The sequence below is a fragment of the Arachis ipaensis genome, chromosome B8 (genome assembly GCF_059453495.1).
Source record: "Arachis ipaensis isolate K30076 ecotype BB chromosome B8, ASM5945349v1, whole genome shotgun sequence".
NCBI classification, from domain to species: domain Eukaryota; kingdom Viridiplantae; phylum Streptophyta; class Magnoliopsida; order Fabales; family Fabaceae; genus Arachis; species Arachis ipaensis.
In genome coordinates this window covers 3,158,093-3,185,170 of record NC_142443.1, presented here as the reverse complement: position 1 = coordinate 3,185,170, position 27,078 = coordinate 3,158,093, and the positions used below count along the sequence as shown (strand labels likewise).

The 27,078-nt window shown below is 34.6% G+C and overlaps 5 protein-coding genes and 2 pseudogenes across 8 annotated transcripts; 4 read left to right on the top strand and 3 right to left on the bottom strand.

Moving 5' to 3' along the window:
* Positions 1-230: 230 nt before the first annotated feature.
* On the top strand, positions 231-2,624 carry LOC148547003 (scarecrow-like protein 30 pseudogene; annotated as a pseudogene). Its single transcript, XR_015896674.1, has one exon. The product of XR_015896674.1 is annotated as a scarecrow-like protein 30 pseudogene (transcript).
* A 3,289-nt stretch (positions 2,625-5,913) lies between these two features.
* On the top strand, positions 5,914-8,409 carry LOC148547002 (scarecrow-like protein 30 pseudogene; annotated as a pseudogene). Its single transcript, XR_015896672.1, has 2 exons — positions 5,914-6,187; positions 6,359-8,409. The product of XR_015896672.1 is annotated as a scarecrow-like protein 30 pseudogene (transcript).
* Positions 8,410-8,533: 124 nt separating this feature from the next.
* LOC107612145 (scarecrow-like transcription factor 11 (SCL11)) lies at positions 8,534-10,852 on the bottom strand. Its single transcript, XM_016313967.3, has 5 exons — positions 10,696-10,852; positions 10,423-10,514; positions 9,424-9,505; positions 9,238-9,323; positions 8,534-9,033 (listed from the first exon to the last, which is right to left on the bottom strand). The coding sequence occupies exons 1-5, from the start codon at positions 10,735-10,737 to the stop codon at positions 8,805-8,807; spliced, it is 531 nt and encodes a 176-aa protein (XP_016169453.1). The 5' UTR covers positions 10,738-10,852; the 3' UTR covers positions 8,534-8,804.
* Positions 10,853-11,000: 148 nt separating this feature from the next.
* LOC107612143 (Ubiquitin fusion degradation UFD1 family protein) lies at positions 11,001-13,730 on the top strand. 2 transcript variants are annotated; one of them, XM_016313963.3, is made up of 10 exons: positions 11,001-11,126; positions 11,383-11,430; positions 11,672-11,746; positions 11,951-11,975; positions 12,074-12,106; positions 12,220-12,341; positions 12,460-12,590; positions 12,670-12,893; positions 12,997-13,259; positions 13,393-13,730. In XM_016313963.3, the coding sequence occupies exons 2-10, from the start codon at positions 11,428-11,430 to the stop codon at positions 13,486-13,488; spliced, it is 972 nt and encodes a 323-aa protein (XP_016169449.1). In that variant the 5' UTR covers positions 11,001-11,126; positions 11,383-11,427; the 3' UTR covers positions 13,489-13,730. The 2 variants fall into 2 exon arrangements, with proteins under 2 accessions (XP_016169449.1, XP_016169450.1); XM_016313964.3 differs by having other exon boundaries at positions 11,031-11,129.
* Positions 13,722-16,530, bottom strand: LOC107612144 (Haloacid dehalogenase-like hydrolase (HAD) superfamily protein). The gene is made up of 9 exons (XM_016313965.3): positions 16,207-16,530; positions 15,620-15,695; positions 15,473-15,538; positions 15,263-15,360; positions 15,102-15,139; positions 14,872-14,959; positions 14,477-14,776; positions 14,242-14,307; positions 13,722-14,051 (listed from the first exon to the last, which is right to left on the bottom strand). Exons 2-9 carry the CDS (start codon positions 15,678-15,680, stop codon positions 13,896-13,898), a joined length of 873 nt encoding a protein of 290 aa, XP_016169451.1. The 5' UTR covers positions 15,681-15,695; positions 16,207-16,530; the 3' UTR covers positions 13,722-13,895.
* LOC107610259 (ATP-dependent zinc metalloprotease FTSH 8, mitochondrial) lies at positions 16,409-20,594 on the bottom strand. Its single transcript, XM_021108575.2, has 9 exons — positions 20,544-20,594; positions 20,213-20,399; positions 20,002-20,076; positions 19,654-19,805; positions 18,984-19,460; positions 18,135-18,902; positions 17,709-17,936; positions 16,956-17,373; positions 16,409-16,530 (listed from the first exon to the last, which is right to left on the bottom strand). Exons 1-9 carry the CDS (start codon positions 20,592-20,594, stop codon positions 16,481-16,483), a joined length of 2,406 nt encoding a protein of 801 aa, XP_020964234.2. The 3' UTR covers positions 16,409-16,480.
* A 1,967-nt stretch (positions 20,595-22,561) lies between these two features.
* LOC107614519 (cyclin-dependent protein kinase inhibitor SMR4) lies at positions 22,562-23,206 on the top strand. The gene is made up of 2 exons (XM_088497241.1): positions 22,562-22,598; positions 22,702-23,206. The coding sequence occupies exon 2, from the start codon at positions 22,725-22,727 to the stop codon at positions 22,956-22,958; it is 234 nt and encodes a 77-aa protein (XP_088353367.1). The 5' UTR covers positions 22,562-22,598; positions 22,702-22,724; the 3' UTR covers positions 22,959-23,206.
* The last annotated feature ends 3,872 nt before the right edge of the window (positions 23,207-27,078 follow it).

The window sequence follows — 27,078 nt, the reverse complement described above, 5'->3', positions numbered from 1 at the left end:
GGCAAGCATGTAACTAGGAAAGAAAAATGAGTCATTAGATAAAATCTCACACCATTAAAATCATCATTAATGACTATTTAATGGCTACAAATCACAAAAATTGCTTCCCCAAACACTCCTCAAAATATAAAAGGGCAAGTGGGGGGTGATGGCTATAGCACAGCTTCTTTGAATGTTACTCACTACAGAAATGGCTTAACTATATATATTTATATATTTACATTTATATTATTCTATAAAAAAGGGCTTGACCCAAAAAATAGCCATATACCATAGCCGATTATAGGTTACTCTTCAACTCACACAAGAGTTTCATAGATACTGAACAATACTAGTGTGTTCTATAGGATTTATCTCCTGCTATCATTGTCAGGTTCTAATGATGATATATAAATCATTGATTATTATCCAAAAATTAAGTTAAAAGGGTTAGCTATTTTGATTTTTGAACCTTTCTTGTTACTTGTTACATATAGATTATATCTTTGTTTAGCCTTAGATTCAATATGCTTTCTACCAATCCTTATCTAGAAAATTTCCCTGGTCATCTGCAACCAATAATGAATGGTTTTCATTCATCATCTTCATCTTCTTCCGGAACCATCTCAAGTGGAGATTCCACTGAGTCTAGTAAATATTCCAATAACATCCTCAGATACATAAGTGACATCCTCATGGACGAGGAAGATGACTTGGAGAACAAACCCTGTATGTTGCAACAGTGTTTGAGGCTCCAAGCTGCTGAAAAATCATTCTCTGAGGTGCTTGGAAATTCATCAAATTCTCCACCATCTCAAGGCTGCGATGAAAGCAACCAAGATGGTGATTACTGTCGCAGCACAAGCTTCGAAAGCTATAGCAGCTTTAACACTGATAATAGCTCTTATGAGTTTGATTGGGTCAATCTTGTTGGCGAGTATGAATCTTCTTTGCTACAAGCCTCTCTTCTTGGTGGATCTTATGGAACTCACTACCAGAACATGGTTCCATTGATCAACAATGAAGAAGGATCTAGTCCTGGAACAAGGGAAAAGAGAAGCTATCAGGTTGATGATGACGCTTCATATGAACAAGGCCGAAGAGGAAACAAGATCTCAGCTACTGTTTTCTCCGACGAGTCAGAACCACCGGAGATTCTTTATGAAGTGCTGCGTATCCCGTATGGAAGAAGTAAAAAATATTGTTGTGTTGAGCCGTTATCAAAAAATGACATGCTGAAGATGCAGAATGTTGGATCCAATTCCAAGACAGGACGTTCAAAGAACAGAAACAGCAACACAGATGCAACTGTGGATTTATGGACTCTGCTAACTCAATGTGCACAAGCAGTGGCAGACTATGATAAGAGGAATGCATACGATACACTCAAGCAGATTAGGCAGCATTCTTCACCGTCCGGCGATGGACTCCAGCGTATGGCGCATTACTTCGCCATTGGCCTCGAGACACGGTTGAATGCCGGAACACCGTCATATCCTCCCCTTGATATGGCTTCTGCTGCAGATATGTTGAAAGCTTACAAACTCTACGTTACAGCTTCGCCTTTGCAGTGGATGACAAATAAATTGGCAACCCAAACAATCAAGAACCTGGTTCAGAATGAAAGCCGCGTTCACATTATTGACTTTGGAATTAGCTATGGTTTCCAGTGGCCCTGCCTTATCAAGTATATGTCAGAGAGAAACGGGGCTATAAAGCTTCGTATAACCGGAATTGATCTTCCTCAGCCGGGTTTCCGGCCGACGGAAAGGGTCGAGGAGACCGGAAGACGGTTGGAGACTTTGTGTAAGAGGTACAAGGTGCCTTTCGAATACAACTGCATTGCACAGAAATGGGAAACAATTAGGGTTGAGGATCTTAAGATAGATAGGGATGAAGTGACCGTTGTTAACTGCTTCTACAGGCTGAAAAACCTGCCTGATGAAACTGTGTCAGTGAACAGTCCAAGAGATGCAGTGCTGAAGCTGATGAGGAGGATTAATCCAAAGATCTTCCTGCATGGGGTAGTCAATGGCTCTTATAGTGCACCGTTTTTCCCGACTCGGTTCAGGGAGGCTCTGTTCCACTTCTCATCACAGTTTAATATGTTTGAAGCTAATTGCCCCCGCGAAGATGCAGAAAGGATGATGCTTGAGAAAGGGATGATTGGAAGGGATGCTATCAATGTGATAGCTTGTGAGGGAGCAGAGAGAGTTGAAAGGCCAGAGAGCTACAAGCGATGGCAGATTAGGAACAAGAGAGCAGGATTCAAGCAAATTCGGGTGGATCAGGAATTGGTGAATGAAATCAAGGGAATGGTGAAGAATGAGTATCATAGAGATTTTGTGGTTGACCAGGATGGCAACTGGGTTTTGCATGGCTGGAAAGGTCGTATTTTTCATGCTCTCTCTGTTTGGGTTCCTGCATAAGCAGAAAGCAGTTAGTACCATAGTTTTGTAATGAGATTCTATACTTTTGTTTTTATTTTCTTTTCTTCCTCTATGACGGTTGTATAATATAAATATTGATGTTTACATCCCTTCTTACTTGTATTAACATAGCAATCATATTCCCTTTATTTGTTTTAGACTTGGCTCAATTTTTTGGATATGTAAATTCTGTTTGTATTATGCATGGTTATAAAAGTGGGTGGTGCTAAATATGAATGTGGGGACAGTTAGAGCACCGCTAGGGAGACAATGAAATATGTATACAATGTATACAATGGGCTGTTTATTAGGCCCAATTAATATTAATAGAAAGAATTAATCAATTAATAACCCTAATCATATTTTAGCTGTTTATTTTAACATACCACCTAATTTCTTATATTCACAGTTTTTCCCCAAATCAATCAACCCCTTTGTTTTGCCGTTTTCCCTAGGGGTGTTATCGGTTCGGTTTGGTTCGGTTTTGGATCAAAAACCAACCGAACCGAACCGAACCAAAAGCGGTTTGGTTCGGTCGGTTTTTCGGTTTTTAAATCCTAACTAATAGAAAATTAATCTTAGTAAAATGATGTTCAAAACAATCAATAAATTAAAATAATATTACATTACATTCAAATTCAACACAATTTCAACTCATTCCAACAACTAAACATAAAACAAACACATTTGTTAAGTCTAAAATTTCCATTTCAATGTATTACTAACCACTTCTGCGGTTCGGTTCGGTTCGGTTCGGTTTCTGTCGAGCCAACCGAAAACCGAACCGAACCGATCGGTTTACATCGGAAAAAAACCAAAAAAACCAATTTTTTTCGGTTTTTATTCGGTTGTTGTAACTTTCGGTTCGGTTTTGCGATAAATTTCGGTTTGGTTCGGTAACTTACACCCCTAGTTTTCCCTCCCCCCACACCCAAACCCTTGTTATTTCTGAACATTGCAGTAACGTGACAAAACCCAAACCCTCTCAATCCTTGATCACACACAATCCCTGTTGCAACAAAGGAAGGTCACCCATCAACCCATCAATCCTCACAATTGGTATCAATAACGGCGCCGTCTAAGTCCTGATCATCCCGCCATCTCTTCAACGGAGCAGCTGGGCGCGACGCCGGCCATCGGGAACGCCCTCAAGGAGCCGTCATCCACAAAACGTGCAGCAGCCGACTTCTTCTCGCGTGGGCGCTTTCATCTCCTACCATCGGAAGAAACTCCCACCTGCTCGTCAACGTACAGATCACCGGAACCTCAAAAAACATGTGTATGAAACGTGACGTATCCTAGCTGACCATTGTTAAAAATGGGTTGATATTTGTTAGATGGTTACTTTAACAGTATGTTGGATGGTCACTTTAATAGTATTTTGTATGTTCACTTTAAGTTTGCAAGTAGCAATTTATAAACATCTAACTCTTATATAAATAAGCATCCATGGTGAACAATTCATCAAATCATTCTCACCTTATTAGGCTGCTGACCGTCGGCAACAAAATGTTCGGGAGCTTCTTCTGGTAGTTTCAATGGAACCATTCTCACCTTATGATGCGGTGTCGCTGGAAGGAGCCACACGCTGGGAGAAGGGCGTTCACCAATGAGGACCTCAACGTCTCCGGGAGCGACTTCCGGTGAACACGAGCCAGTGAGAAAAAGAGATAGTAACGTCGGTGAGAGGGGTTGCGTTGTTGGTTGTGTCGGCGACGCCGTTCATAGAGAATAGGTCATGGTTTGTGTTTTGGTTTTACTGAATCCTAATTTTTTGAACCATTCAAACTAACAAATCTTCATAATTAATGATTATAATTCAGTATTAATTTTAATTAAATCCCCGGTATCCAAAATTTAATTTTAATTTCAATTAAACCCCATTGTATGCATTGTATAATAATAGCATTGGTTACTCATACTTTTCCTTTTCTGAATTATGAAGTGAAGAAAAATGACTGTCCGATTTTTTTATTAAAAAAATTAAGAACACAAATCAGATGATTCGATTTGTGTGGGAGGAAAAATCAGAGGTCCGATTTGTACTTTTAATTTTTTTTATTTTGAAAACAAAAATCGGATGGTCCAATTATAATATTAAAATTTTTTTAATTGTCTAAACACAAATCGGACGGTTCGATTTGTGTACTGCACTTTTTTTTAAATTTTTTAAACACAAATTGAAGGATCAGATTTGCTCTTGACACTACAACTGTGCGTAAAACACCTATACACTCCATAATTGCATCCTACACCACTTTCCCTTCCATATTTAAATTAAAAAGTGTGTTTGTTTTTTCTATTGTCTTGTCATTAACACCTTCTGACCTTTTGGTGTAAAATTGTTTTCTCTGAAACAATGCAAACAAAATCAAGTTTAACTTCACACACCTAGTATAATTGGGATTTTTTTCATTTTTATTTTTTTTTATTTAACCAAAGACAAAGTGAGATGACATATATGATATATCAAACATGAAAATCATAAATGTATAATTTTCTGACCCTTGTTTAGGAAAAAAAATAAATTAAAAAAGACTTTGAAATTTAGACAAATAAACCCACCTAAAAGACTCATTTCCACTTTGATTTCCAGAAATATTAAGCTGATTGTTGAATTTTAGCTTCTTCCTCATTTAATTTCTATAGAGGCAATGCTTGGTCATTAAAACATTATCACAACAAAGAGCAAAATATTCAGAATAACGAAAAAGCTTTGAAATTATTGATCTTCACGCATATTTAGCATATGCATGATTTCTCTAAAGTTGATAATTCCAGATTAAAGAAAATTAGATACCAGATCTGAACGAAAACTTTTGGCATGTGCATGATTTTATCTAAAGTTAAGGGTTGATATCTTATCACGAATAGTAACATGTTTAAATTTGTAGGGCTAAAAGCCTTACCACACAATTGTTATTGGAAGAATGTTAGAGGGTTATCAGAATTTATTATTTTTTGTTATTAGTATATTTAAAAGTATAAAATAAAGTATATTGTCAGATTACTCACTAAAAAAACTAAACTGAAAAAATTGAATTAACTAAGTAATTGCAAAAAATAAGAACATATATTTTGATTGCATTGCTACTTTGCTGGTAAAAAAAAAATTATAATAGCATTTTGATTAAATTATTTTATTGATGGATTACTTTATTTAAAAATATATATAAAAGTTAATATATTATTATAAATATTCAAAATATATAATAATTAATTTTTTGTGTTTATAAAATATTTTTGTAATTTTTTTACCAAATAAATTAATCTTCCTTTTGAGCTTTGACCGTGACTACCACTAACTCATCCTCTATAATTGATTGTTAATATAGCAGTAATGCTTAGGAGTCATAATTTAATTTTTAATTATCTTTTTAATACTTAAATGAGTAATAATATAAATATATATTATTTTTTAAAATTATAAAAAAGACAAAAAATTAAAACTTTTCTATTTAAAAATTAAGAAGATAACTAAGATGAGTTATGATTTTTAATAATGTTTTTTAAAATAATTGTACCATTAGAATATGAAAATGGCAAGTGGGGGTGGTGGCTATGGCACAGCTTCTATGAAGGTTCCTCACCACAGAAATGGCTTAGTTTCATGTGTATTTATATTATGCTATAAGAAGGGACTTGACCTCAAAAACTAAGCATAGACCATATCTGAAAAGCATAGATACTGAATAATACTACTTTGTTCTATAGGGTTTATCTCCTGTTATCATCATCTTCTAATGATATATCATTGATCATTATCCAAAAATTAAGAGGTCAGCTATTTAGATTTCTGAATCTTTCTTTTTTCCTTGGTAGATCTGTTCCTAAGAAACAACCTTGTTACAGAATAGATTCTCTCTTTGTTTAGCCTTCAATTCAATATGCTTTCTACCAACCCTCATCTAGAAAATTTCTCTGGTCATGTCTCACTGTTTTCTAATCAGGAACCAATAATGAATGGTTTTCACTGTGAGAGTTCATCATATTCACCTGGAACCAGTTCAAGTGAAGATTCTGCTGAGTATAATAAATATTCCAACCCCATCCTCAGATACATAAGTGACATCCTCATGGAGGAGGAAGATGACTTGGAGAACAAACCCTGTATGTTGCAGCAGTGTTTGAAGCTCCAAGCTGCTGAAAAATCATTCTCTGAAGTGCTTGGAAATTCATCAAATTCTGTACCCTCTCAAGGCTGTGATGAAAACAACCGAGATGGTGATTATGGTCGGACCACCAGCTTCGAGAGCTATAGCAGCTGCACCACTGATAATAACTCTTATGAGTCTGATTGGGTCAATCTTGTTGGTGAATATGAATCTTCTTTGCTACAAGCCCCTGATAATGACTCTTATGAGTCAGATTGGCTCAATCTTCTTGACTCCCCAAATGATGGATCTTCTGAAATTCACTACCAGAACATGGTACTACTGACAAACAATGAAGAGGGATCTCGATCTGGAACAACAGGAACAAGGGAAAAGAGAAGTATTCAGGTTGATGATGATACTTCTTATGAACAAGGTCGAAGAGGAAGCAAGATCTCAGCTGTTTTCTCTGATGAGTCAGAGCCACCAGAGATTCTTGATGAAGTGCTGCGTGTTCAGATTGGAAGAAGTCAATGTTTATCTGGTGTTGAACCCTTACCAGAGAATGAGATGCTGAAGAGGCAGAATGTTGACTCAGTTGGATCCAGTGGAAAGACGGCAAGATCGAAGAAAGGAAGCAGCAGAAATAGCAACACAGGTGCCACTGTGGATTTATGGAGTCTGCTAACTCAGTGTGCACAAGCAGTGGCAAACTATGATCAGAGGAATGCATATGATACACTCAAGCAGATTAGGCAACATTCTTCACCAGCTGGGGATGGAATGCAGCGTATGGCGCATTACTTCGCCATTGGCCTTGAGACACGGTTGAATGCCGGAACACCTTCATATCTTCCCCTTGATATGGCATCTGCTGCTGATATGTTGAAAGCTCACAAACTATATGTGACAGCTTCTCCTTTGCAGAGGATGACAAATACATTTGCAACCCAAACAATCATGAACCTAGTACAGAATGAAAGCTGTGTTCACATTATTGACTTTGGAATTTGCTATGGTTTCCAGTGGCCCTGCCTTATCAAGCGTCTGTCGCAGAGAAATGCGCCTATAAAGCTTCGTATAACCGGAATTGATCTTCCTCAGCCGGGTTTCCGGCCGGCAGAAAGGCTCGAGGAGACTGGTAGACGCCTGGAGAATTACTGTAAGAGGCACAATGTGCCTTTCGAATACAACTGCATTGCACAGAAATGGGAAACAATCAGGCTTGAGGATCTTAAAATAGACAGGAATGAAGTGACAGTGGTTAACTGCTTTTACAGGCTGAAAAACCTGCCGGATGAAACTGTGTTAGTAAACAGTCCAAGAGATGCAGTGTTGAAGCTGATCAGGAGCATTAATCCAAACATCTTCCTGCATGGGGTAGTCAATGGCTCTTATAGCGCGCCGTTTTTCCTGACACGGTTCAGGGAGGCGCTCTTCCACTTCTCGTCACAATTTGATATGTTTGAGGCTAATGTCCCCCGCGAAGATGTAGAAAGGATGATACTTGAGAAAGGGTTGATTGGAAGGGATGCTATCAATGTGATAGCTTGTGAGGGAGCAGAGAGAGTTGAAAGGCCAGAGACCTACAAGCAATGGCAGATTAGGAACAAGAGAGCAGGCTTCAAGCAAATTCGGGTGGATCAGGAATTGGTGAATGAAATCAAGGGAATGTTGAAGAAAGAGTATCATAGAGATTTTGTGGTTGACCAGGATGGCAAGTGGGTTTTGCAGGGCTGGAAAGGCCGTATTCTTCATGCTCTCTCTGCTTGGGTTCCTGCTTAAGCACTTAGTAACTTAGTGTTGTAATGAGATTTTACATTAGGCCGGTTGAAACAATACCATAAAAGTTCTGTTGTAATATTTTCTTCCTCTATGATTGTAAATATCTAGATATTGATGTTTAATTCTCTTCTTACTGATATTAACATGGGAATCACATTCCCATTGTTATTTTAGTTATGAAGCACAACAAACTTGCTTTATTACTGATCACCACAGAAGCAAAATAACTTAAAGTAGAACACAAAATTATTAATGATCAACTGTAACACATATTATAATAATATAAAGATAAGGTAAAAGTAAAATACATGGACTTCTGGCCTTTAATCTAAAAGTATTAAAAATCATGGTAAATCATGAACCTCAACTATAAATTCAGATGAAGAGGTCAAAAAAGCAGATTAGTTGAATTACAAATACATTGATGTATCTAAAAATACAAAACGTACAAACACAACTAAAGCATGTCACGGAACCAAAACTAACTTCTTGTAAGCAATCCACATATCCAGTGAACTCATCTTTTTTGTTTGGCTTTTGACGATCGAAGGACATTCCAGTCCAGCTTATCTACATTTGGTTTTCTAAAAGAGCCCAAACTATTTTTTGGAGTAGATTGATTATCAACATCATCATCATTCTTGGGTGATTTGTTTGGAAATTGTTCTTCACAATTTACTTCAGACTGTTTCCTTTTCCCATTGCCATTAACACGTTCCGAACCTTCTGTTGTAGAGTTGTTTTCTCTGAACCAATGAATCAAATTTAAGTTCACACAGTTAGTAAAAATTTCGGCCTTTTCTATTTTTATTATTTTCATTTAACCAGAGAAAGTGAGGATGACATATAGGAGACATGAAAATCATACATGTATAATTTTCTGACCCTTGTTTGGGAAAAAAAGGGAAATAAATTAAAAAAAACTTGGAAGTTTAGACAAATAAACCCACCTAAAAGACTCATTTCCACTTTGATTTCTAGAAATATTAGTTTCAGCAGCTGGCTGCTGAAGTTTAGCTTCTTCCTCATTTAATTTCTACAGAGGCATTGCTTTGTCATTAAAACATGATCACAAGAAAGAGCACAATATTGAGAACACGGAAAAAGCTTTGAAACTATTGATCATTCACACTCACATCAACAGAAGGATTAAAACTTTGAAATGACATACGACCTCTTGCTGCCCCTGGATGGGGATCACCTTCCATTATGACCACACTGAATAGGAAAATAAAACAGCAATGAAAATGATAGTTCCAGGTTAAAGGCAAATTATATATCAGATCTCAATGAAAAATTTTAGCATATGCATGACTTCATCTAAAGTTGTATCACGTAAGATATAATAACATGTCCAAATTTGTAGGGATAAAACCACCCAACAGTAGATACCCATATTCGTCAGACCAAAAGTAATTAATGCCAACCATCTTAGAACCTAGAAACAATAGTTATTCTCCAAAGCTTAATTATCAATATTAGAAGAACACCGCTGATTTAGTAAGCAGCAATCAAGAAAAACCAATGCCATTACAATTCACAAGTTACTACGAGGATTCTGACTGTTCATTGTTCAGTAGATGCAACTCAATGTTAAATAAGAGTTAAGACCACATAATTGCAATTAGGAGGTTTTCTCCTTTGAAACATGGGGAGTTTAATTCATTATACACCAATCACTAAAGTAAAAAGCTCAATTCATTCAAGAATCATGAGTTTCTAGGAAGTGGGCAGCGGAATGAAAATTCAGTAGGTACACACTGTCTTCTGTGTCATAGAACACAAATCAAATTATTGTGCAGAGCTGCACAATTTTTCGACTTCACCAAGAATTTTCATATTTTTGTGTGGTTTCATCATAACAATTCCAGAATAGTCCAAAGGCTTGATGCTGATGTTTGTCTTCACTCTTCACTCAACACCAATAACATTGAAAATAATGGAATAAAATGGGGAAAACATGGCGCATAGATAACTCTAAGATGCATACAACTTTGAAATTTCAAAAGAATAGCTAATCAGTAATCACTAATCACAAAACAATGAGCTGAGAATTCAATAATTCAGTAAAAAATTGTTGAGCTGACAAATAAGCTACATTAATCAAATATGAGAGAAGAAAACGAAAAAAATACCATCTTCGAGTAACGGTGGTAGTTGCAGCGAGATCAGGTTGGAGTTCCTCTTTCTTCGTTTTCTCTTCTCTCAGCGCCGCCCTCTGCATGAACTGCACAATATCCAAACAAAAACAACCAACAACACCGTTACCTCCCCCTCCATTAATCAAAACAATAAATTGTCGTTAAAAGAAGCAGCAATAGCTAAGATTTCAGCTCAAAATTGGAATCTGGAAAACAAGGGGGCAAAAAAACAAGAGGGCGTTTGCATGTTTATGTTCATGTTTTTACCTTCAAGTTCCTCAAAGTGCTAGAAAGCTCTCGCTTCGCCATAATTATAAACTTGCAGCTTCAAAGTCTCAGTCTTTCAAATTCTCTCTTCGGCTTCTCCACAAAAAATCAACAGAATGAAAGAACGAACCTTAACCTAGCTAACAAAATTATTAATTACTGGTAACTGATTATCTTTTCATTTATCTTTTTTTTAGACATAATTGGGCCGAAAATAATAAATGTGGGCTTGATCCAATCCAGCCCATGTTTGGGCCCAAAAAAGGGAGAGAGGTTATCTTGTTATGGAAGCCGAAGATTTTTTTAACTTTCACTGAAAACCAAACGGCAGAGAGGTCCTAAACTATAAAAACAGCGAAACCTTGTGTTTGTGTGTTCATCACTTTCGTCCAAAGTGAAAACTAGCGACCACACTGTGTCTCTTCTTCCAGGTTGTTGTGACATTACCGATCGCTCATTCTTTCTTGTTTTCTCTTGTTACACTCACGTTTCTTCTCCTTTTACTCTCTATGAAAGAAAAATAAATAAATAAAGGAAGCACCTTTTCCCCCTTCTTTGAGCTGGTGGATTTTCATAGGATTCATGAGTTTGTAGTGAGATTCTATGAGCTGCATGAAATTTTGATTCTTTATCTAAATATGTTTATTTATATGGTGGATTATTTTGGTGTTTGTTTATTTGGTTCAGGAGCACTTTCTACTGCGTGGAAGCTTCTCCCTTTTATCCTTAGCTATGGTATGATCACTAGTGTTTTTCTTTTTTCCTTTTTTTTTTTTATGTATTCTATAGTGCTGGATTAGATTCTGAAAATAAAGCATAAATTTTAAACTGGAATGGATTGGAGACTTCGTTAATCAGTGTCATTGAATACTGTCTTACACTCTTGCTGTCCCTACCTTCTTTTTTTTTTTTTTTGCTGTGACAGTTCTTTTTTTTTTTAACTCTTTTGTTCTGGTTTCTGTGTCGAACATTGCAGGCTTTCAGTGATGATGACCAAGATACAACCTTTGAACAGATATATCGTTGTTACCCTGTCTCCTTCATCGAGAAGGTACCTCATTGTTTTGACTTGATGCATCTCATAACTCTCTCTCAAGCCAAAGCTTTCCATTCTATTCATAAGACATTGTATACAGTTCACTTAGATTTGGGTTTATATCTGCACTTGTAATAGCACCCCTTGCTGGAAAGAAAAATAAATAAATAATCATAATGGGATCTCAAACTGATTATTATTTCTCTTGATCTTATGCAGTCAAATCTGGAAAAGGGTGATAAAAGTATGTGACATCTTACATTTTGCATCTTTGGTATTATAGAAATTTGATGTATTTATTGTGCTTATAAAATTTCTCATGACAATTCTTGTTGCCCCCAGTCATCATGCCCCCTTCAGCCCTCGATCGCCTTGGTTAGTTGTTATTCTCTGGTTTCCACCAATCAATTGTTGTTTTTCCCACTCTTGAATTACCTGATTTATTCATCTGAAGACTTGTCGTGATCTTTACTAATGATGTTTTTCAGCATCCTTGCACATAGACTACCCTATGTTGTTTCAGCTTAGCAATCCTTCCGCTGGGAAAGTCACTCACTGCGGTGTCCTCGAATTTGTATCTGATGAAGGGATCATATATATACCATATTGGGTATGTGATCTCCTTTCCTTCTTTGTTCCGATTTCTTTAAAATATTTTTTACCCAATGAAATCTCGTATTCTTACAATTGCTGGTTTTTGTGTGTGTTTTTTTCGCCCATATTGCCAGATGATGGAAAACATGCTCCTACAAGAGGGAGACACTGTGTGTGTGAGAAACACCAGTCTTGCAAAAGGAACATATGTGAAGCTACAACCTCACACCAAGGACTTTTTGGATATCACCAATCCAAAAGCTATGTTAGTATTCTTTTTACTTAGACTTCTTTGTCTTCTTTTGGCTCAACTGATATTTCCTTTCTTTCGCCTGGTTGCACAGCCTAGAGACTTCGCTAAGGAATTACTCATGTTTAACAACCGGTGACACTATAATGGTTGCTTATAACAGCAAGAAGTATTACATTGACATTGTCGAAACAAAACCCTCTCCTGCAGTCAGTATAATTGAAACAGACTGTGAAGTTGATTTTGCAGCACCTCTTGATTATAAAGAACCTGAGAAACCAGCACCGTGTGCTCTATCCAAAAGGAAACGTTCGGAAGGTTGTCCCTCGTCAATCAACTTTGAAATACTCAGAAGAGTTTGTTCAGTTTTCGTTAGTGCAAAATTCTTTAACAGATTTTAAGTTTATTCTTTACATTTCAGTTGAAGATGATGAGCCACCAACGACAAAGGTTCCGCAATTCAGTCCATTCACTGGCTCCGGAAGACGTTTAGATGGAAAACCTTCAAGTTCAACACAATCAGCCGATCAAACTTCCTCTCCAAAGAAAAAGCAGAAACAAAGCAACGATGAAACGGAAGGCTCTGATTCTAAATCATTGAATACCACTTCACGTAGACATTCTGGAAAGCTTGTGTTTGGGTCAAATGCAGCTAAATTTGACACTCAGAGACCACTGCCGAAGGTAATTTTTCGCCATATTAATCTCCTGGAGAGACAGAAAACCCTTCAATTTCTGGTTCATTGATTACCATTATTTGTATTAACATTTACCTTTCTGAAAGTCCAGCTAATCAATTTTTCTCTCTTATTATTAGGCTTCTGAGAATATCACTAAGCAAGATTCATCACAGAAGCAAGAAGCACCGAAATTCCAAGCTTTCACGGGAAAGAAGTATTCATTGAATAGTTGATCCTTATTAGGCTATTTTTCTATTGATTATTTTGGGTATAGTGAAATAGAATTGAGCCTGTTTTCATTATTGCATATCATGATTCTTCTTGTGTAGTATATTGATCATTCTTAGTTAATAGTAGTAGTACCTCTTGAATCATGAAATTATCACATCTAGAAACTAAGGAATATCTCTTGTCCATAATAGCTACTACATTTCGGACTTATTTGTGATGCTTTATTAGCCAATTATTTTCTCAATTTCTTCTCATTACTTAATATTTTGTGCCACAGAAGTATTTGGCTTTGCCTTTACAAAAGGAAATAACAAGTTGCTAATAGAAACTCCGTTATATAATCATAATCTCATTCTTTCCAATAACAATAACATTATTGGATGGTTAACAAAGTAGATGTATAATAAGCTTAAGCTATGACAGATGTTTCAATTGAAACCTTCCTAGAATACTTGACCCCTTCAGATTTCTCAGCAGCTTCCCACAGTTCTGGAAATGCTTCCTTCATATTATGTATACTCTCTAATGCATGATCCACTCCTGCGGTTCTAACAGAAGTACCCACCTGCATTCATATTATATTTGGATTTCACATGAAATGTATAGATTTGTATGGATTTAAATGCATACTACAATACTAAATGGACATCAAAATAAAACCTAAAACAAGTTCACTTTAATGCTAGTCATTATGAAAAAACCTAAAACAAGTTTACTTTAATGCTCATCATTGTAATTATGGAGTGAGTAATTACCACTACAGTGTGAAGGCCCAATGATTTGCCAGTGGCTAAATTGCGGATACTGTCATCAAAGAACAACTGCAAAAGAAATGAACAATGATTTCATCTGTCACAAAAGGATATAGGGAAATGATAATTGGTATATGTTGATTGTTATAGAAGAATGCAAAGAGCAAGATCATCATGTAAAAGGTTAAACTAAATTCGAATTAGATACAGAACTAACAGAAGAGATTAACAATCTTACTGTTCTTTGAGGGTCAATGCTTGCCAAACTAAAAACCTTTTCAAATGAATCTTGAAAAGGTTTGCAGACTACTGGGGTCCTTGGAAGCACAATATCAGAATCAGGCTTACTCAAGTACTCATAAAAATCAAATATTCCTGTGCTAATTGCTCTACTTCCATTGCCAAGTTTGTTCTCAGGATCATTCAACTTGTTGAATGGGTTTAATGTTTCAAAGCTTATGATCCTTTCAAAGCAATCCTCCAATCCAAGCCTTTGAAGTACTCTACCTGCATGTGCCTCATCTGAGTTTGTGAAAACCTATATAGCAAATAAATAAATAAAATGATCCACATGTAGTAGAGAGATTTTATAAACCATGTGTTATTTTCATCCATTTGAATAAATGAACTTACAACTTTTCTCATAGGCAAGCTTAGCAAAATTCCCTTAATAATAGGGTCAGGTTTCAGCAAATTATATGGCAATCTCCCATGAACAAAGCTTTTCAACACAAAAAAAAAAAAAAAAAAAAAAAAAAAAAAGAAGAAGAAAGAAAAGAAAAATTAAGATGCCTGTTTCACATAACTTGATTATACTAGAAGATGGTCAAATAGAAACACAACAAATTTGTAAAGGCATTTACCCATGAAAGTCATCATAGTCAAAGTCATATCCAATTGCCTGGTGAGAATAAAAGAGGCAAAATGACTAATTAAATTCCATCACAATTGCATATATACTATTAACCATTAATAAGAAGAAAAAGGGAAAAAATAATATTAATGAAGGTTAATTGAGTTGTACCCTGAGACCAGCCATTGTTGTCCCATAAACCTTGTATAGTGAATAGCATAATTCAGGAACTTTAGCATCCTCTATGTCAAGTGTTTGAAGCATGTAATCTGTGCAATGATTCAATCAAACAATCACAACTTGAGATACAATCCTAGAAACTATCACACTTACAAGCAATCAGATACTGAGATCATAAAGTGGTTAAACTGATTGATTTACCTTGAATATTTTTTGTCACATGCGCTGATAATCCAGAACTAAAAGGATAAAGGGTATCATCAAGATCTGAAAATATAAAACAAAATGTAAATATAAATACATGAGAAAGTATAAGTGATTAAGTCATCCAGGTTCTAGAAGTCTTACCAAACAAAAGACAATCGTATTTGGCCTTTGAAACTTCCTGGAACTGATTCCCGTTTTCCATTTTAGACTCTAGAGGCTAAATTACAACGATTCAGCAGAAAAAAATAAATAAATAAGAAAAAAAGATAACCACCACTTTAGATACAAGAATGAAACTGCATATTGTTGTGTGAAGAATACATAAAAAATTTTCATGAAAAAATTTTCTTTCTTGTGTAATGCATAAGAAGGAGGAAAAATGCTCATTCCAAGAGTGCATATTAGAAAAGTAAATCAGTAGAGAGTGCCATTGAAAACTGACTTCAAATTCAAGAGACCATATATGTGCTAATTTCCAAATGGAAACTAAGATGGTAACATCAACACATAACTGATAAATAAAAGAAGTAAATCCATAAGAGTGTTGAAAGTGGCAGGTTAAATAGACTCACAAACTAAAACACAGTTTCTGATAGTGTAGAGTCTCAATCATAAAATGAAAAAAAGATATTAAAGCACTCACATTTTTAGTAAAGAGAAAAAATAACAGAATGAAAGAGTAATACACTACACTATGGCAGATAGAGCATGAAAACTAATGGACTTACAGTAAATAAAGGTTTCAGCAGAGAAAGAAGGATTGAAGATTTAAGAAAATGGAGAGAAGGGAAAGGGAAAAAGAGGGTTAATAAAGGAATGGCGTTGAGTGATCAATGTGTAACAGTTCAAAGTTGACAATCCTGTTATAAAGAAGTAGAAAACGGAACAAACTGAAAAGCTTATGACACATCACTTTTTTTTTAGTTGTACCACGTTGTCCACTCAAAACTTGACACGTTGCTTGCTTCAATGTTTCAGCTTCCACCACCTGCCCTTGTCCTTTTACTTTGTTCCTACGCGGCAACGTCCATTGAAGGTAATTGATTCTGAAACTATCAATTAAACAAAGCACTTTAGACAAGTATCCCACGTGGTGTTGTTAATGCTTCCGAAAAAAGCTTGTATAATCGTGTTGTTTTCTGAATTTCTTTTGCTGCTATAGTTAATAAGAACGAGACTGTATTTAAAAGAAAAAGAAAGTTGGGGAGAGTATATGCCAAGTTAAGTTAAGGCCAAACATGGCAGTGTCGGTGCTTTTGTTTTATTGAGTAAAATCAAAAGGTTCATTTTCATTGGTAAATAAATAGTATGAGTCATTTTCTTATGACTTGAGAAACTAGAAAGAGAAATGGTTAAACAATATGACTTTATAAGATTTTAATACAAGATATGGTGAGAAATAAAAACAAAATTGCATGTACAATGAGATACAGAAACTTCAAAGTTTTAAGACTCTCTCCCCTATCCTATGATTTACCATGGGGTCCTTGCCCATTGTTGTCATTGTCCAGTTGAAAATCTTGCTTGAAAGTATCATAATGGTTGTGTTCATCACTAGACTTGAATGGTCTTTCGCCCAAAACTTGAACCAAATCATCCCTGTATAGCACTTCCTTTTGTAGCAGCAACTCAGCAATTTGAGCCACTTGATCCTTGTGTTCCTCAATGAGGTTCACAGTACGCTGATATGCTTTGGCAACCCATTCTCGAACCTCGGCGTCGATGAGGGCGGCGGTGCCGTCGCCGTATGGTTTGGTCATCCATTCTCCTCTCTGAGGGAAAGAGAGCAGACCAACTTTGTCACTGAAGCCATAAACTGTTACTTGGTCATACATCAACTTAGTCACTTTTTCCAAGTCATTTTGTGCTCCTGTTGAGATTCTTCCAATCAGAACCTGCATTTAGAAACCACACTGTCATTAGTCTCATGCATGCATGGTTTTCAAGGTTGGTAAACAACATCTCATGAAGAAGATACCAATAAAGAACTAGTTCTACTCATTGAAGAGAACTGATTTTTCTTCCAAATTAATCCTCCTAATAAACGTCTTTCTATTTAGAGAAAGAATTTATTATTTTTTAAGATTCCAAGGCACTTATTTCATCTACTATATCTACTTTTTCCTTCATTTACTATTCAACATGATATTTAGGAGGATTATTAGGAGGCTATATCATTGTTCTAGGAAACAAAAATTAGTGTAAACATGGAGGGAAAAGAGAAAACTACCTGCTCCGCAGCCCTACCACCAAGGATCCCACAAATCTCATCAAGAAGCTGCTCCTTTGTCATTAGGAGATTCTCACTGGGAACATACTGGGCAAACCCAAGAGCTGCTGTACCGCGAGGAACTATGGTTACTTTCAACAATGGTTGAGCGTGTTCCAAGAACCATGCTGCAACAACATGGCCAGATTCATGGTAAGCAACGGTACGCCTTTCCAACATGCTTACTACCTGGTTGAGAAACATACATTCCAATGTGGAAGCTCAGTAGAGGGGCCAGGGGGAGTGTTCCATTCCAAATAGGTTCAACATTTTTCAATTTAGTGCTACTTCAGTGTCAGTAATGAATGTTCATATTCAATTATTCATAAATAGACATAAGCATCATGAGTTCCATGGTATGAAGTATGAACTCTAAAGACTACTTACCATGTTCTTCTTCTCCAATCCACCAATAATCCTATCAATTGCTGCCTCAAAATGTTCCATAGTGACGCAAGTCTTCTGGCTTCTTGCAGCAATCAGTGCAGCTTCATTGCAAACATTGGCAATGTCTGCTCCAGCAAATCCAGGGGTAAGTGCTGCAAGCCTCTGTGAATAATATGACGGATCATGGTCTAGTTTGATCCTCTTCAAGTAGATTTGAAATATCTGGTTGCGACCCTTAATATCAGGCCTATCGATGCTAATCTGGCGATCGAATCTGCCAGGCCTAAGCAGAGCTTTGTCCAAGATATCAGGTCTATTTGTGCCAGCAAGCACAACAATCCCAGAAGTGGTTCCAAAACCATCCATCTCCACCAACAATTGATTCAATGTACTTTCGCGCTCATCATTGCCACCAGAGAAGCTTCCACGTCCCCTGGCTCTACCTATTGCATCAATCTCATCAATGAATACTATACTTGGAGCACATTGCCTTGCTTCCTGGAACAAGCTTCTCACCCTTGAGGGTCCAACACCAACAAACATCTCCAGAAAATCAGAACCAGATATAGATAGAAAAGGCACACCGGATTCCCCTGCAGTTGCTTTTGCTAAGAGTGTTTTCCCTGTGCCTGGAGGCCCAACAAGAAGAGCACCCTTTGGAATTTTCGCACCAAGTTCTTCATATTTCTTTGGATTCTTTAAGAAATGCACAAACTCCATGATTTCTTGCTTTGCCTCATCACACCCAGCAACATCTTTAAAGTAGACCTGAAAAAGATTGAATCTCAAACTGGATACAGAAATCAACATCCATCTTATTTACAAAGGGAAAATCATAAGAGATTCAACCTTGTTTTTTGCATGTTTATCCACTTTAGTTACACGGGCTTTTCCTAAGTTGAAAATTCCACTAGCACCTTTGTTGTTGCCCCCACCAACACCAAACCCACCTTGCACTCTTCTCCCCATATACACGAGAGATCCCAAAAGCAAAAGTGTTGGAGCAAATCTCAATAACTCTTGGTACCAATAAACGTCAGAAGTATATGTGACAGGAATATAATCATGAGGGTGAATGTTGAGTGCTTCCTGTGCTTCCTCTAGCTTCTCCTCGAAGGACTCGACGCTGCCTATGATGAAATAGTATTTATATTGGCCTCCAGTTTCAACTGTTGCAGGAAGTGTTTTCCCTTCATCAACATGATCTCCTGTTCCATTATGGTGAGAGCCCTTTACATAGATTTTGGCAACTGACTTATTTGAAACAACAATGTGGTCTACTACTCCTTCCTCCAAAAGCTTTGTTTTAAACTCTTGGAAACTAATCTGCAAACAATCGAAGTTCCATCCATGTCAAGAAGAGCAGTGAAACATAAGAAACTACAAAATTCTGGCAAAATGAGATGTCTCATTGACAGTAATCACATTGTTAGGTTCATGTTCTAGTTATCAAGCAGGGACACTCCGCAAAAAATAAAAGTCCTATTAACTGGTAGTGTATAAACACAATTATGCTTACTTTCTGGAGTTCATGTTCAGGTAAAGGAGCAGATGAAAGAAGTACCAACATCATCAACAAAGGTGTGATGATATTGTGAAGTTGTTTCTTCAAGTTCTCTTGAAATTTTTCATGATTGTCAGTTTTGTTATCTTTGTTTGTGTTGGATTCATCTGAAATGAAAATAAGATATCAAGTGTTTGAAGTATTCATCATTAGCTGTTATGCAAAGTTGAGAGAGCTATATATCAATCCATTAGAACTTCAACCTATTAGCATAAGCATCTACCAAACTTGATATTTTTAACGCAAAAGTACACATTAGGCAGACACTAATCAACAATGTCACCTAATACATTAACTTTATACCTTCTTTAGACTTAGATTTCTGCTGATCCTCTTTTGGAATTTCTTTCTTTCCCTTGGGATAGTAGTTCTCATAATCTGCCAAAAGAGAAATGCAATAAAAAATCAAACTCAAGAAATGACAGTATTAGCACACTAACAACAACCACAATGCATGCAATTGAAAATTGCATCAGCACACAACAAAAGGAAACACTTTTTTCCTTGCACTTACTTTTTTTCTTTGGGGCATTATTAATGCTGGAAAAGAGCCGATGAAGCCTATGCAATATTAAATTGGAAGCGAAACCATTGGTAATAGTAGTAGCAGCAAGAAAAGGAGCTCCTCCGAATGAAGAAGAAGCAACATAGCCATAACCCTTCAAAACGGTTGCTCTTCCAGCATCGCGTTGTAACAAATTCTATAAGCATATATATAAATATGCATCCACACTTTTTTATTTTTTATTTTTTCCTAAAAATAAATGAATGAAATAATGCAAACACTTGAATTCAAGAGAAAACATAGCGGGAGCAAAAGAAAACAAAAGAAGAAGAAGGCTCACTTTAGCACGAGAATAGCGTGATAGGGAGTGACCAATCCTTGAAGCAATCATGCTTATTGCAATCGTAATCAATCAGCGTTGTTATTATCTTCTGTTGTTCTTGGCTTTGTTTCAACAAACATAATGGAAAAAGTTATAATGGGGAACGTAAATTGAATAAATATTGATAAGCTAAGATTATTGTTGAGGATGAACATGGCGTAATTTGAATGTCAGGTTTCTTTTCTTGTTTATTTTTGGAAACTCCTCTTTCATTCATTCATTCCATTCCGCTAAAAGAACGAACAGAAGAAAACGATACGAGAATTTATACGTTTCGTTTTTTTTTTTTTTAAATGGGATTGAGTGGCCCACTTCTAAGGTTAATATCAATTTGGACTTGACCAAAAATTACTTGCCTTGGACCGTTAAATAATGTGTCTAATAGCAACCAATTTAAATAAATTCTTTACAAAAATTAAAATACAAAATTTTTATTAATTAACAGTTTATAAATAAATTATTTTATATTTAAATTTTTAATTATAAAAATATTTGTTTTAAAATTATAGTATTTAAATAAATGACAAAAAAAATATAATTTTTTTATATAAGAGAATGAATATTAAAATAATTATGACAATAAATATCTTTTAATAATGAATATTAAATTATTAATTTTACATAATTTAATCTCTAAGATTATAATCAATTTTTTATTTATTCTTTTATTAGTTTTATCTTTCTAATATTTTTAACATTTGGTTCTTCTTGTCTAATATTATTAGAAAATAATTGTATTTTATTTACAATCTTATTAGGCAATTATGTAATTAATATGTAGTATTTTATTGTGTATGATATGGTAGGTGAAAATAGAAAATAAATATGAAATGTGTGTCATGTATATTTTGTTATTATTTTTTATTTTTACTATTCTTATTAGAATTCCCTTCTTTTTTATTTGGAGTCAAGAACTTGCTAAACTATAAAAAGATAGCAAGTTATATAAAAATAAAATTACATGTAAAATCAAACTGAGATTTTATATCACACACAATATTAAATACAAATTTAATAATAAAAATAAAGTAGTAGAATGATAAAAAAAAGTTAAAAAAAATTATATTTACAGGTGATTCAGTTAAAATATTGTGTGAAAATAGTAACAGAGAATTAATATTATGTGAAAATAATGGTAAAGGACTAATATTTTCAAGAAAAAACAGAAAATATTTTTTAGGTAATCAAGAATAAAAGCGACATAATGGTCTCTTTTATTTTTAAGTAAAAAAGTTTAATAATAATAATAAAATAATTTTTGATAAAAAAATCATATTTTTCTATTTCTTGAAAAATTTTGGGTTAACTTTTCAAAAAAATAAAATTATTTCTTAAAAATAATATCAAATATGCATAATGTGATTTTATATAATATAAAAGTAAAAAAAATTTGCTAAAAATTATCTAATTTATTTGATAAAAAATATTAAGAGTTTAAATTCTATATCTTTAAGTGAAATTTAAATTCATCATAAATTAATACTTAAATTATTAGATTGAACCAACGCAAGTTGGCACATATGGATGAGGGTCTGTATCTCTTAATCATCTCTTCCGATTCGATACTCACGGAGGATGGGAATGAAGTTTGCTTGCTTGAGAGGGTCGCCTACTTTACCTCTACAGTATCTAAAGGATTAGTCATTGGGCTTCCGGCCTAATAGATATCCTGGTGCAAATAAAAAAAAAAAAAACTTTATAGAGTGGATGGCGCGCATCCCTGGAAATCGAAAACTGAAGGGATAGACATGTCTTGCTTGGGTTGGCGCCACGTTTAAGAAAAGTGATGGTCACGTGTCATTACAACAACCACACACATTTACTCCTCCTCTCCTGGCGCCTTCCAGAACAAGCCACTCAACAACGCATACACCGCCATTAATTTTTTATTTTTTTTCATTTGACATTTGAAATTCCCAAACGGATAATTATTAATAATAATAATATAAAAACAAGAGAGTTGGTAACACATTAACATAAACAACAACATATGCTGCAGTCCAGTTTAATTTGGTCACTACTCATCATCTTCCACTTTGCTCTAGCTCTCTTCTTTATTGATTATTTATTAACTATTATTAACATAAATTCTTTCCACTTGTTTCATTTTGTCTAGACCGTTCTCCTTGTTTAGTTTGCATGATGAGTAGCGATGGAGTTGAACTTGATGGAGGGTGTTCAACGCCTAAGAGGTGGGAGTGCCGTATACCAAGGGCAATAGTGCCACCGCCACCGCCAAAGAAGAAGCCTTTTTCCTTTCCGGGAAAGGGAAAGGGAAAACGAGATCCCCCCAAGAATGGTTATTTCCAGCCATCTGATCTTGATTTGGAGGAGCTCTTCTTTCTCGTGCATCCAACTCCAACTACTGCTTAGCTTATCTTAGCTTAATAGCTTCTATATTAGTTACTTCTCATGTTAGAGTACAGCCAATCTCTTCTTATATAAGTTACTAATCTTTTTGGGAGTAAAATTATGTATATGGTGCATGGGGAGTATATATGTATGTGTGTGTAAATGTAGATGTTGTAGTTTTTTGTAGCATGTGCTTAACTGGTTATGTTAGTGTATATATCAATATCATGTTGTAACTTAATGCATGTCACTCTGTTGCTCTAGTAACTCTGCTCATCATCATATATATGGTTGATCATTCTTTTCTGATCTTTACAGTTTTCCAGAATCATGGAATTATTTTAGGAGTATTATATGCATCAATTTTTGCGTATATTATATGTGCGCATTTAATATAAATCTGATGTATAAAAACTTAAAAAGTATTTTTATACCATAAAATTCTCTCAAAGATGGCTTTTTTTGTTTTTGGTTAGAAAATATGTTAGCTTTCAAGGGCCATTCATGTGGTGTTCTCTCTTTTTAGTTGGGCTCGTAGAGAAGAGAACACTGATGTTTAATAGAATATTATGGCCATCGTTGCAGAAACATGTAGAACGAAGCCCAAATTGTTATAAGAAAAAAACACAATTGGAAATGGACTTGGTGACGGGGAGTTATACATATTTTCTCAAGTTATTCTAGGTTCGCTTAATGAATGGCCATTTTGAACAAAAATAAAAAAAGTTAATAAGCTAGAAATAAAAATGGCGGAAACCTAAGATATAGAAAAGTAAACCAATTTAGATTGATCTGAATTTTATATTGTATATGTACTAATTTATTAGTTGATCATAGATATTTAGTTGATCATAGATATTTTTTTTTTTTGTCAAGTGGATTGGACAATTTTCAATTCTAGGTATTTCAATTCTTGGTATCTCAAATAGATTGGACAAATTTTAATTGTAGGTATAACACACATTTATACGCTCCTTACATACTTACCATTTTTTCTTCTTCGGTTGTTGTCGTTGGTAGGAGTTGAGTTCGAGATCTTTGAGATGGAGAGGGACGAAATGTTGTGTGAGCTAAAACTTATTGGCAATTGACTTTTTTACTTTGATTGCTTACGATAAGTCGAGAAATTAACAAATGATCTGCCTCTCAAAGTTGATCATAGATTTTGAGCTTTGTTGGTTTGTCAGACTTATCGTAAGACTTATCGTAAGCAATTAAAGTAAAAAAATCCAAAAAAATATGAATAACCAATATAAAAAAATGAAGAAATACGAGGAGAATATGTAGAAAGTAGAAACACAAATACATGCATAAAAGTACATATAATGCCAACATATTTGACAATATTTAGTTTGGTCTATATTGGAATTTTAATTTAGTTTTTGAAATTCCAATTATTTTAATTTAGTCTTTAAATCTTTTAATTGATTCTGTCATGAAAATTTTTGCAGAATTAATGTGATTAAAATTTAAAAAATTTAAAAATTTAAAAAATTTAATAACTAAATTAAGGCAACTAAAATTTTAAAAATTAAATTGAGACTCAAATATAACTTTAGGAATTAAATTGAGTGTTTTTTCAACATATAATATAGCATGTGATACATGTTTTTATTTTTTAAAGGTAGATTATGACACTTTATTTTAGTATCTACAAGATAATCTAATATAATTGATTTGGCAGTCATAAAAAGAGCAGAGAGATTCATGATGCGTTGTAGCATGAGTGTTTTGATCAAATTTTATGTAGTAGTTTATTAATCTATATCTTTTTATAATATTTTAATTTATAAGCATATATCAATTTTATTTATTTGGACTTATTATTTTAGCGCGCAATCCGAATTAGTGGCATAGCTCAGCAATAAGATACATTCAATGTCATCACAACTTCACAATTCACTCATATACCCTAGTATTATTTAGCTTAACGTGTAAGCTTGATCTTAAACTTTTCATACTCTGTGATTCCTGCTAAACATAGATTCCGCAGTGTGTGTTATGGCGCATTCTTTATTAACATCTGTAAATGCTAGTGATTAATAAGAAAATGATAAATAGATCCCTAACCTTTTGTCCTGCGAATATTTTTGTCTCTAACCATTGAAAAATATTTTTAAATTCCTAACCATCACAAAACTTGGACGGATCAGTCTCTGACGAAGACATTTGGACGGATCAGTCCCTGACAGAGGTATTTGGACGGAGAGACTAATCCGTCCAAATTTTGTAAAGGTCAAGGACTTAAAAATATTTTTCAATGGTCAGAGACGAAAATGACTGCGGGACAAAAGGTCAGAGACTTATTTGTCTTTTTCTCTTTAATTTGTTGGAAGTAAATTGGAAATTAACTATAAGATCTAAACTCTACAGGTCTTCTCTTATTATGCTGTGAATGTTGCTAATAAGGTCACATTCTAGCTTTAATTATAGGAAAAGTTTCGGCACCAGCAGATTTATTAAAATCTGGCCAGCACTTAGCCAGCAAAAGGAAAATGAGTAATCATGTACTATTAGATGAAATCTCACACCATTAAATACACTATTGATGACTAATTAATGACTATAACTCACAAAATCTGTTGTCCCCTAACACTCCTCTCCATTATATTCTTTGCATATGTTTAATTCCACTGCTATACTATATTACTATTTGCATATTTTCATTTAATTTATTAGATCTAAACCATTTTTCCGCGCTTCATAGTCATGTTACTTCTACTCTAATCCGAATTACTGATTAATATATACATGCACTATTATTTTTCTCAAATTATAATCTTAGGCTTTACGTTTTGCTTATTTAATCAACTTTCGGTGCTTGATATTAGAACACTATATAAAAAAGCCTTGTCACACGGGATATTTGAGACTGCTAATAGTCTAGTCCAAAAAGAGTTCCTCTATATATATATACATCTGAATTGTGTGAATTATCATATATCCAAATTAGTGTTTTAATCTATCAGAGTCATTATGTGCGGGTGCAGCAGCATCAAGATTCACAAACCTTGATAAATTAGGAATTTATGAGAATCTTGATGATGCTGCATCAGCAAATTATGGCTACCACCTTTGCATCAAAACTTGAAATTATGCATCAAGCTAAGGTATGTGTATCTTGACGTATAATCAAACTATTATTGGAACATAATCTTCAATAGTTTACAAATTGATAAAAGAATTATTACTCGTTGATCTCCTTACAAATATTTGTTAGTTGTCTGATCTAGGGTGGTAGATATGTTAATTTGTTTTAGAGAACTAATCAATGTGATTGCTCTTCTCAAGTATTGATTTTTTTTTTTTTTATTTATGTCATTAGACGTAAATCTTTGTGTTTCTGTCATTCTGTCTTGAATTGATCTTGCCAGCTTGAAAGTTTTTTTTTTAATCTTTTTATTTTTATCATGAGCTTGGAAGTTATATAATGGTTAACTTTTAATATGTTCAGATTTCATATTCAGAGTGAGTAGAACTGTGGAAGGCTGACAAAACCTTACATTTTTTTTTTTTTTTGGACGGGGAAAAACCTTACATTTAAGGCATAAAAATGGAATAAGTTGGGCTCAGATTAAATGGGTTGATCATGTTATATGGTATATGGACGCCGAATTTATGGGCAGTTGGCACTACTGGCCCAGCCCCAAAAAACTACTGGCTAACCTAAAAATAAACGAAAACAAAATGGCCCTACCCACCTCAGAAAAAAAAAACGAAACAGTGATTTTATTAAATTTAGTTACTCAAATAAAAATACCAAAAAAAAAGTTACTCAAATAAAATTCACTCTAACTCTGTTAGAACACGGCTACAGCGTGTGAAAGAGTTAATACTCATATTACCCGCTAAAAGTTATGCTCGCGACTCAATCTAGCTTTTTCTTTTTGTCATAGAATTGTTAATAATGTGTGATGAACTAACGACTATTCCACTAAATTTTTTAACTGATATCTAAAATGGCAATTGAATTTTTTTTTGAACCTAAATTTGCTTCTAATAAAACATTTAAAATACAATCTTTATTTTACTTAAGAATTAATTTTTTATGGAGTAAATTTAGATAAAAAGTTGAGTAAATTACTATTTTTATCCATGAAAATTGAAAACGCTGACAGATCTATCCATAAAAAAAAAATAT

Excerpts from the sequence above, each read along its gene's own strand:
- LOC107612145 (XM_016313967.3), bottom strand. The coding sequence starts at position 10,737 with ATGGCGAAGCGAGAGCTTTCTAGCACTTTGAGGAACTTGAAG. Across the intron at positions 10,515-10,695 it reads GCACTTTGAGGAACTTGAAG|TTCATGCAGAGGGCGGCGCT; the intron begins GTAAAAACATGA and ends GATATTGTGCAG. Across the intron at positions 9,034-9,237 it reads AGTGGAAATGAGTCTTTTAG|AGAAAACAACTCTACAACAG; the intron begins GTGGGTTTATTT and ends TCATTGGTTCAG.
- LOC107612143 (XM_016313963.3), top strand. Across the intron at positions 11,976-12,073 it reads TCTGGAAAAGGGTGATAAAA|TCATCATGCCCCCTTCAGCC; the intron begins GTATGTGACATC and ends TGTTGCCCCCAG. Across the intron at positions 12,591-12,669 it reads ATCACCAATCCAAAAGCTAT|CCTAGAGACTTCGCTAAGGA; the intron begins GTTAGTATTCTT and ends CTGGTTGCACAG.
- LOC107612144 (XM_016313965.3), bottom strand. The coding sequence starts at position 15,680 with ATGGAAAACGGGAATCAGTTCCAGGAAGTTTCAAAGGCCAAATACGAT. Across the intron at positions 15,361-15,472 it reads TGTGACAAAAAATATTCAAG|ATTACATGCTTCAAACACTT; the intron begins GTAAATCAATCA and ends ATCATTGCACAG. Across the intron at positions 14,052-14,241 it reads TGGGCCTTCACACTGTAGTG|GTGGGTACTTCTGTTAGAAC; the intron begins GTAATTACTCAC and ends ATATGAATGCAG.
- LOC107610259 (XM_021108575.2), bottom strand. The coding sequence starts at position 20,594 with ATGATTGCTTCAAGGATTGGTCACTCCCTATCACGCTATTCTCGTGCT. Across the intron at positions 18,903-18,983 it reads ATAAACATGCAAAAAACAAG|GTCTACTTTAAAGATGTTGC; the intron begins GTTGAATCTCTT and ends AATCTTTTTCAG. Across the intron at positions 16,531-16,955 it reads CAATGGGCAAGGACCCCATG|TTTCAGAATCAATTACCTTC; the intron begins GTAAATCATAGG and ends TTTAATTGATAG.
- LOC107614519 (XM_088497241.1), top strand. The coding sequence starts at position 22,725 with ATGATGAGTAGCGATGGAGTTGAACTTGATGGAGGGTGTTCAACGCCT.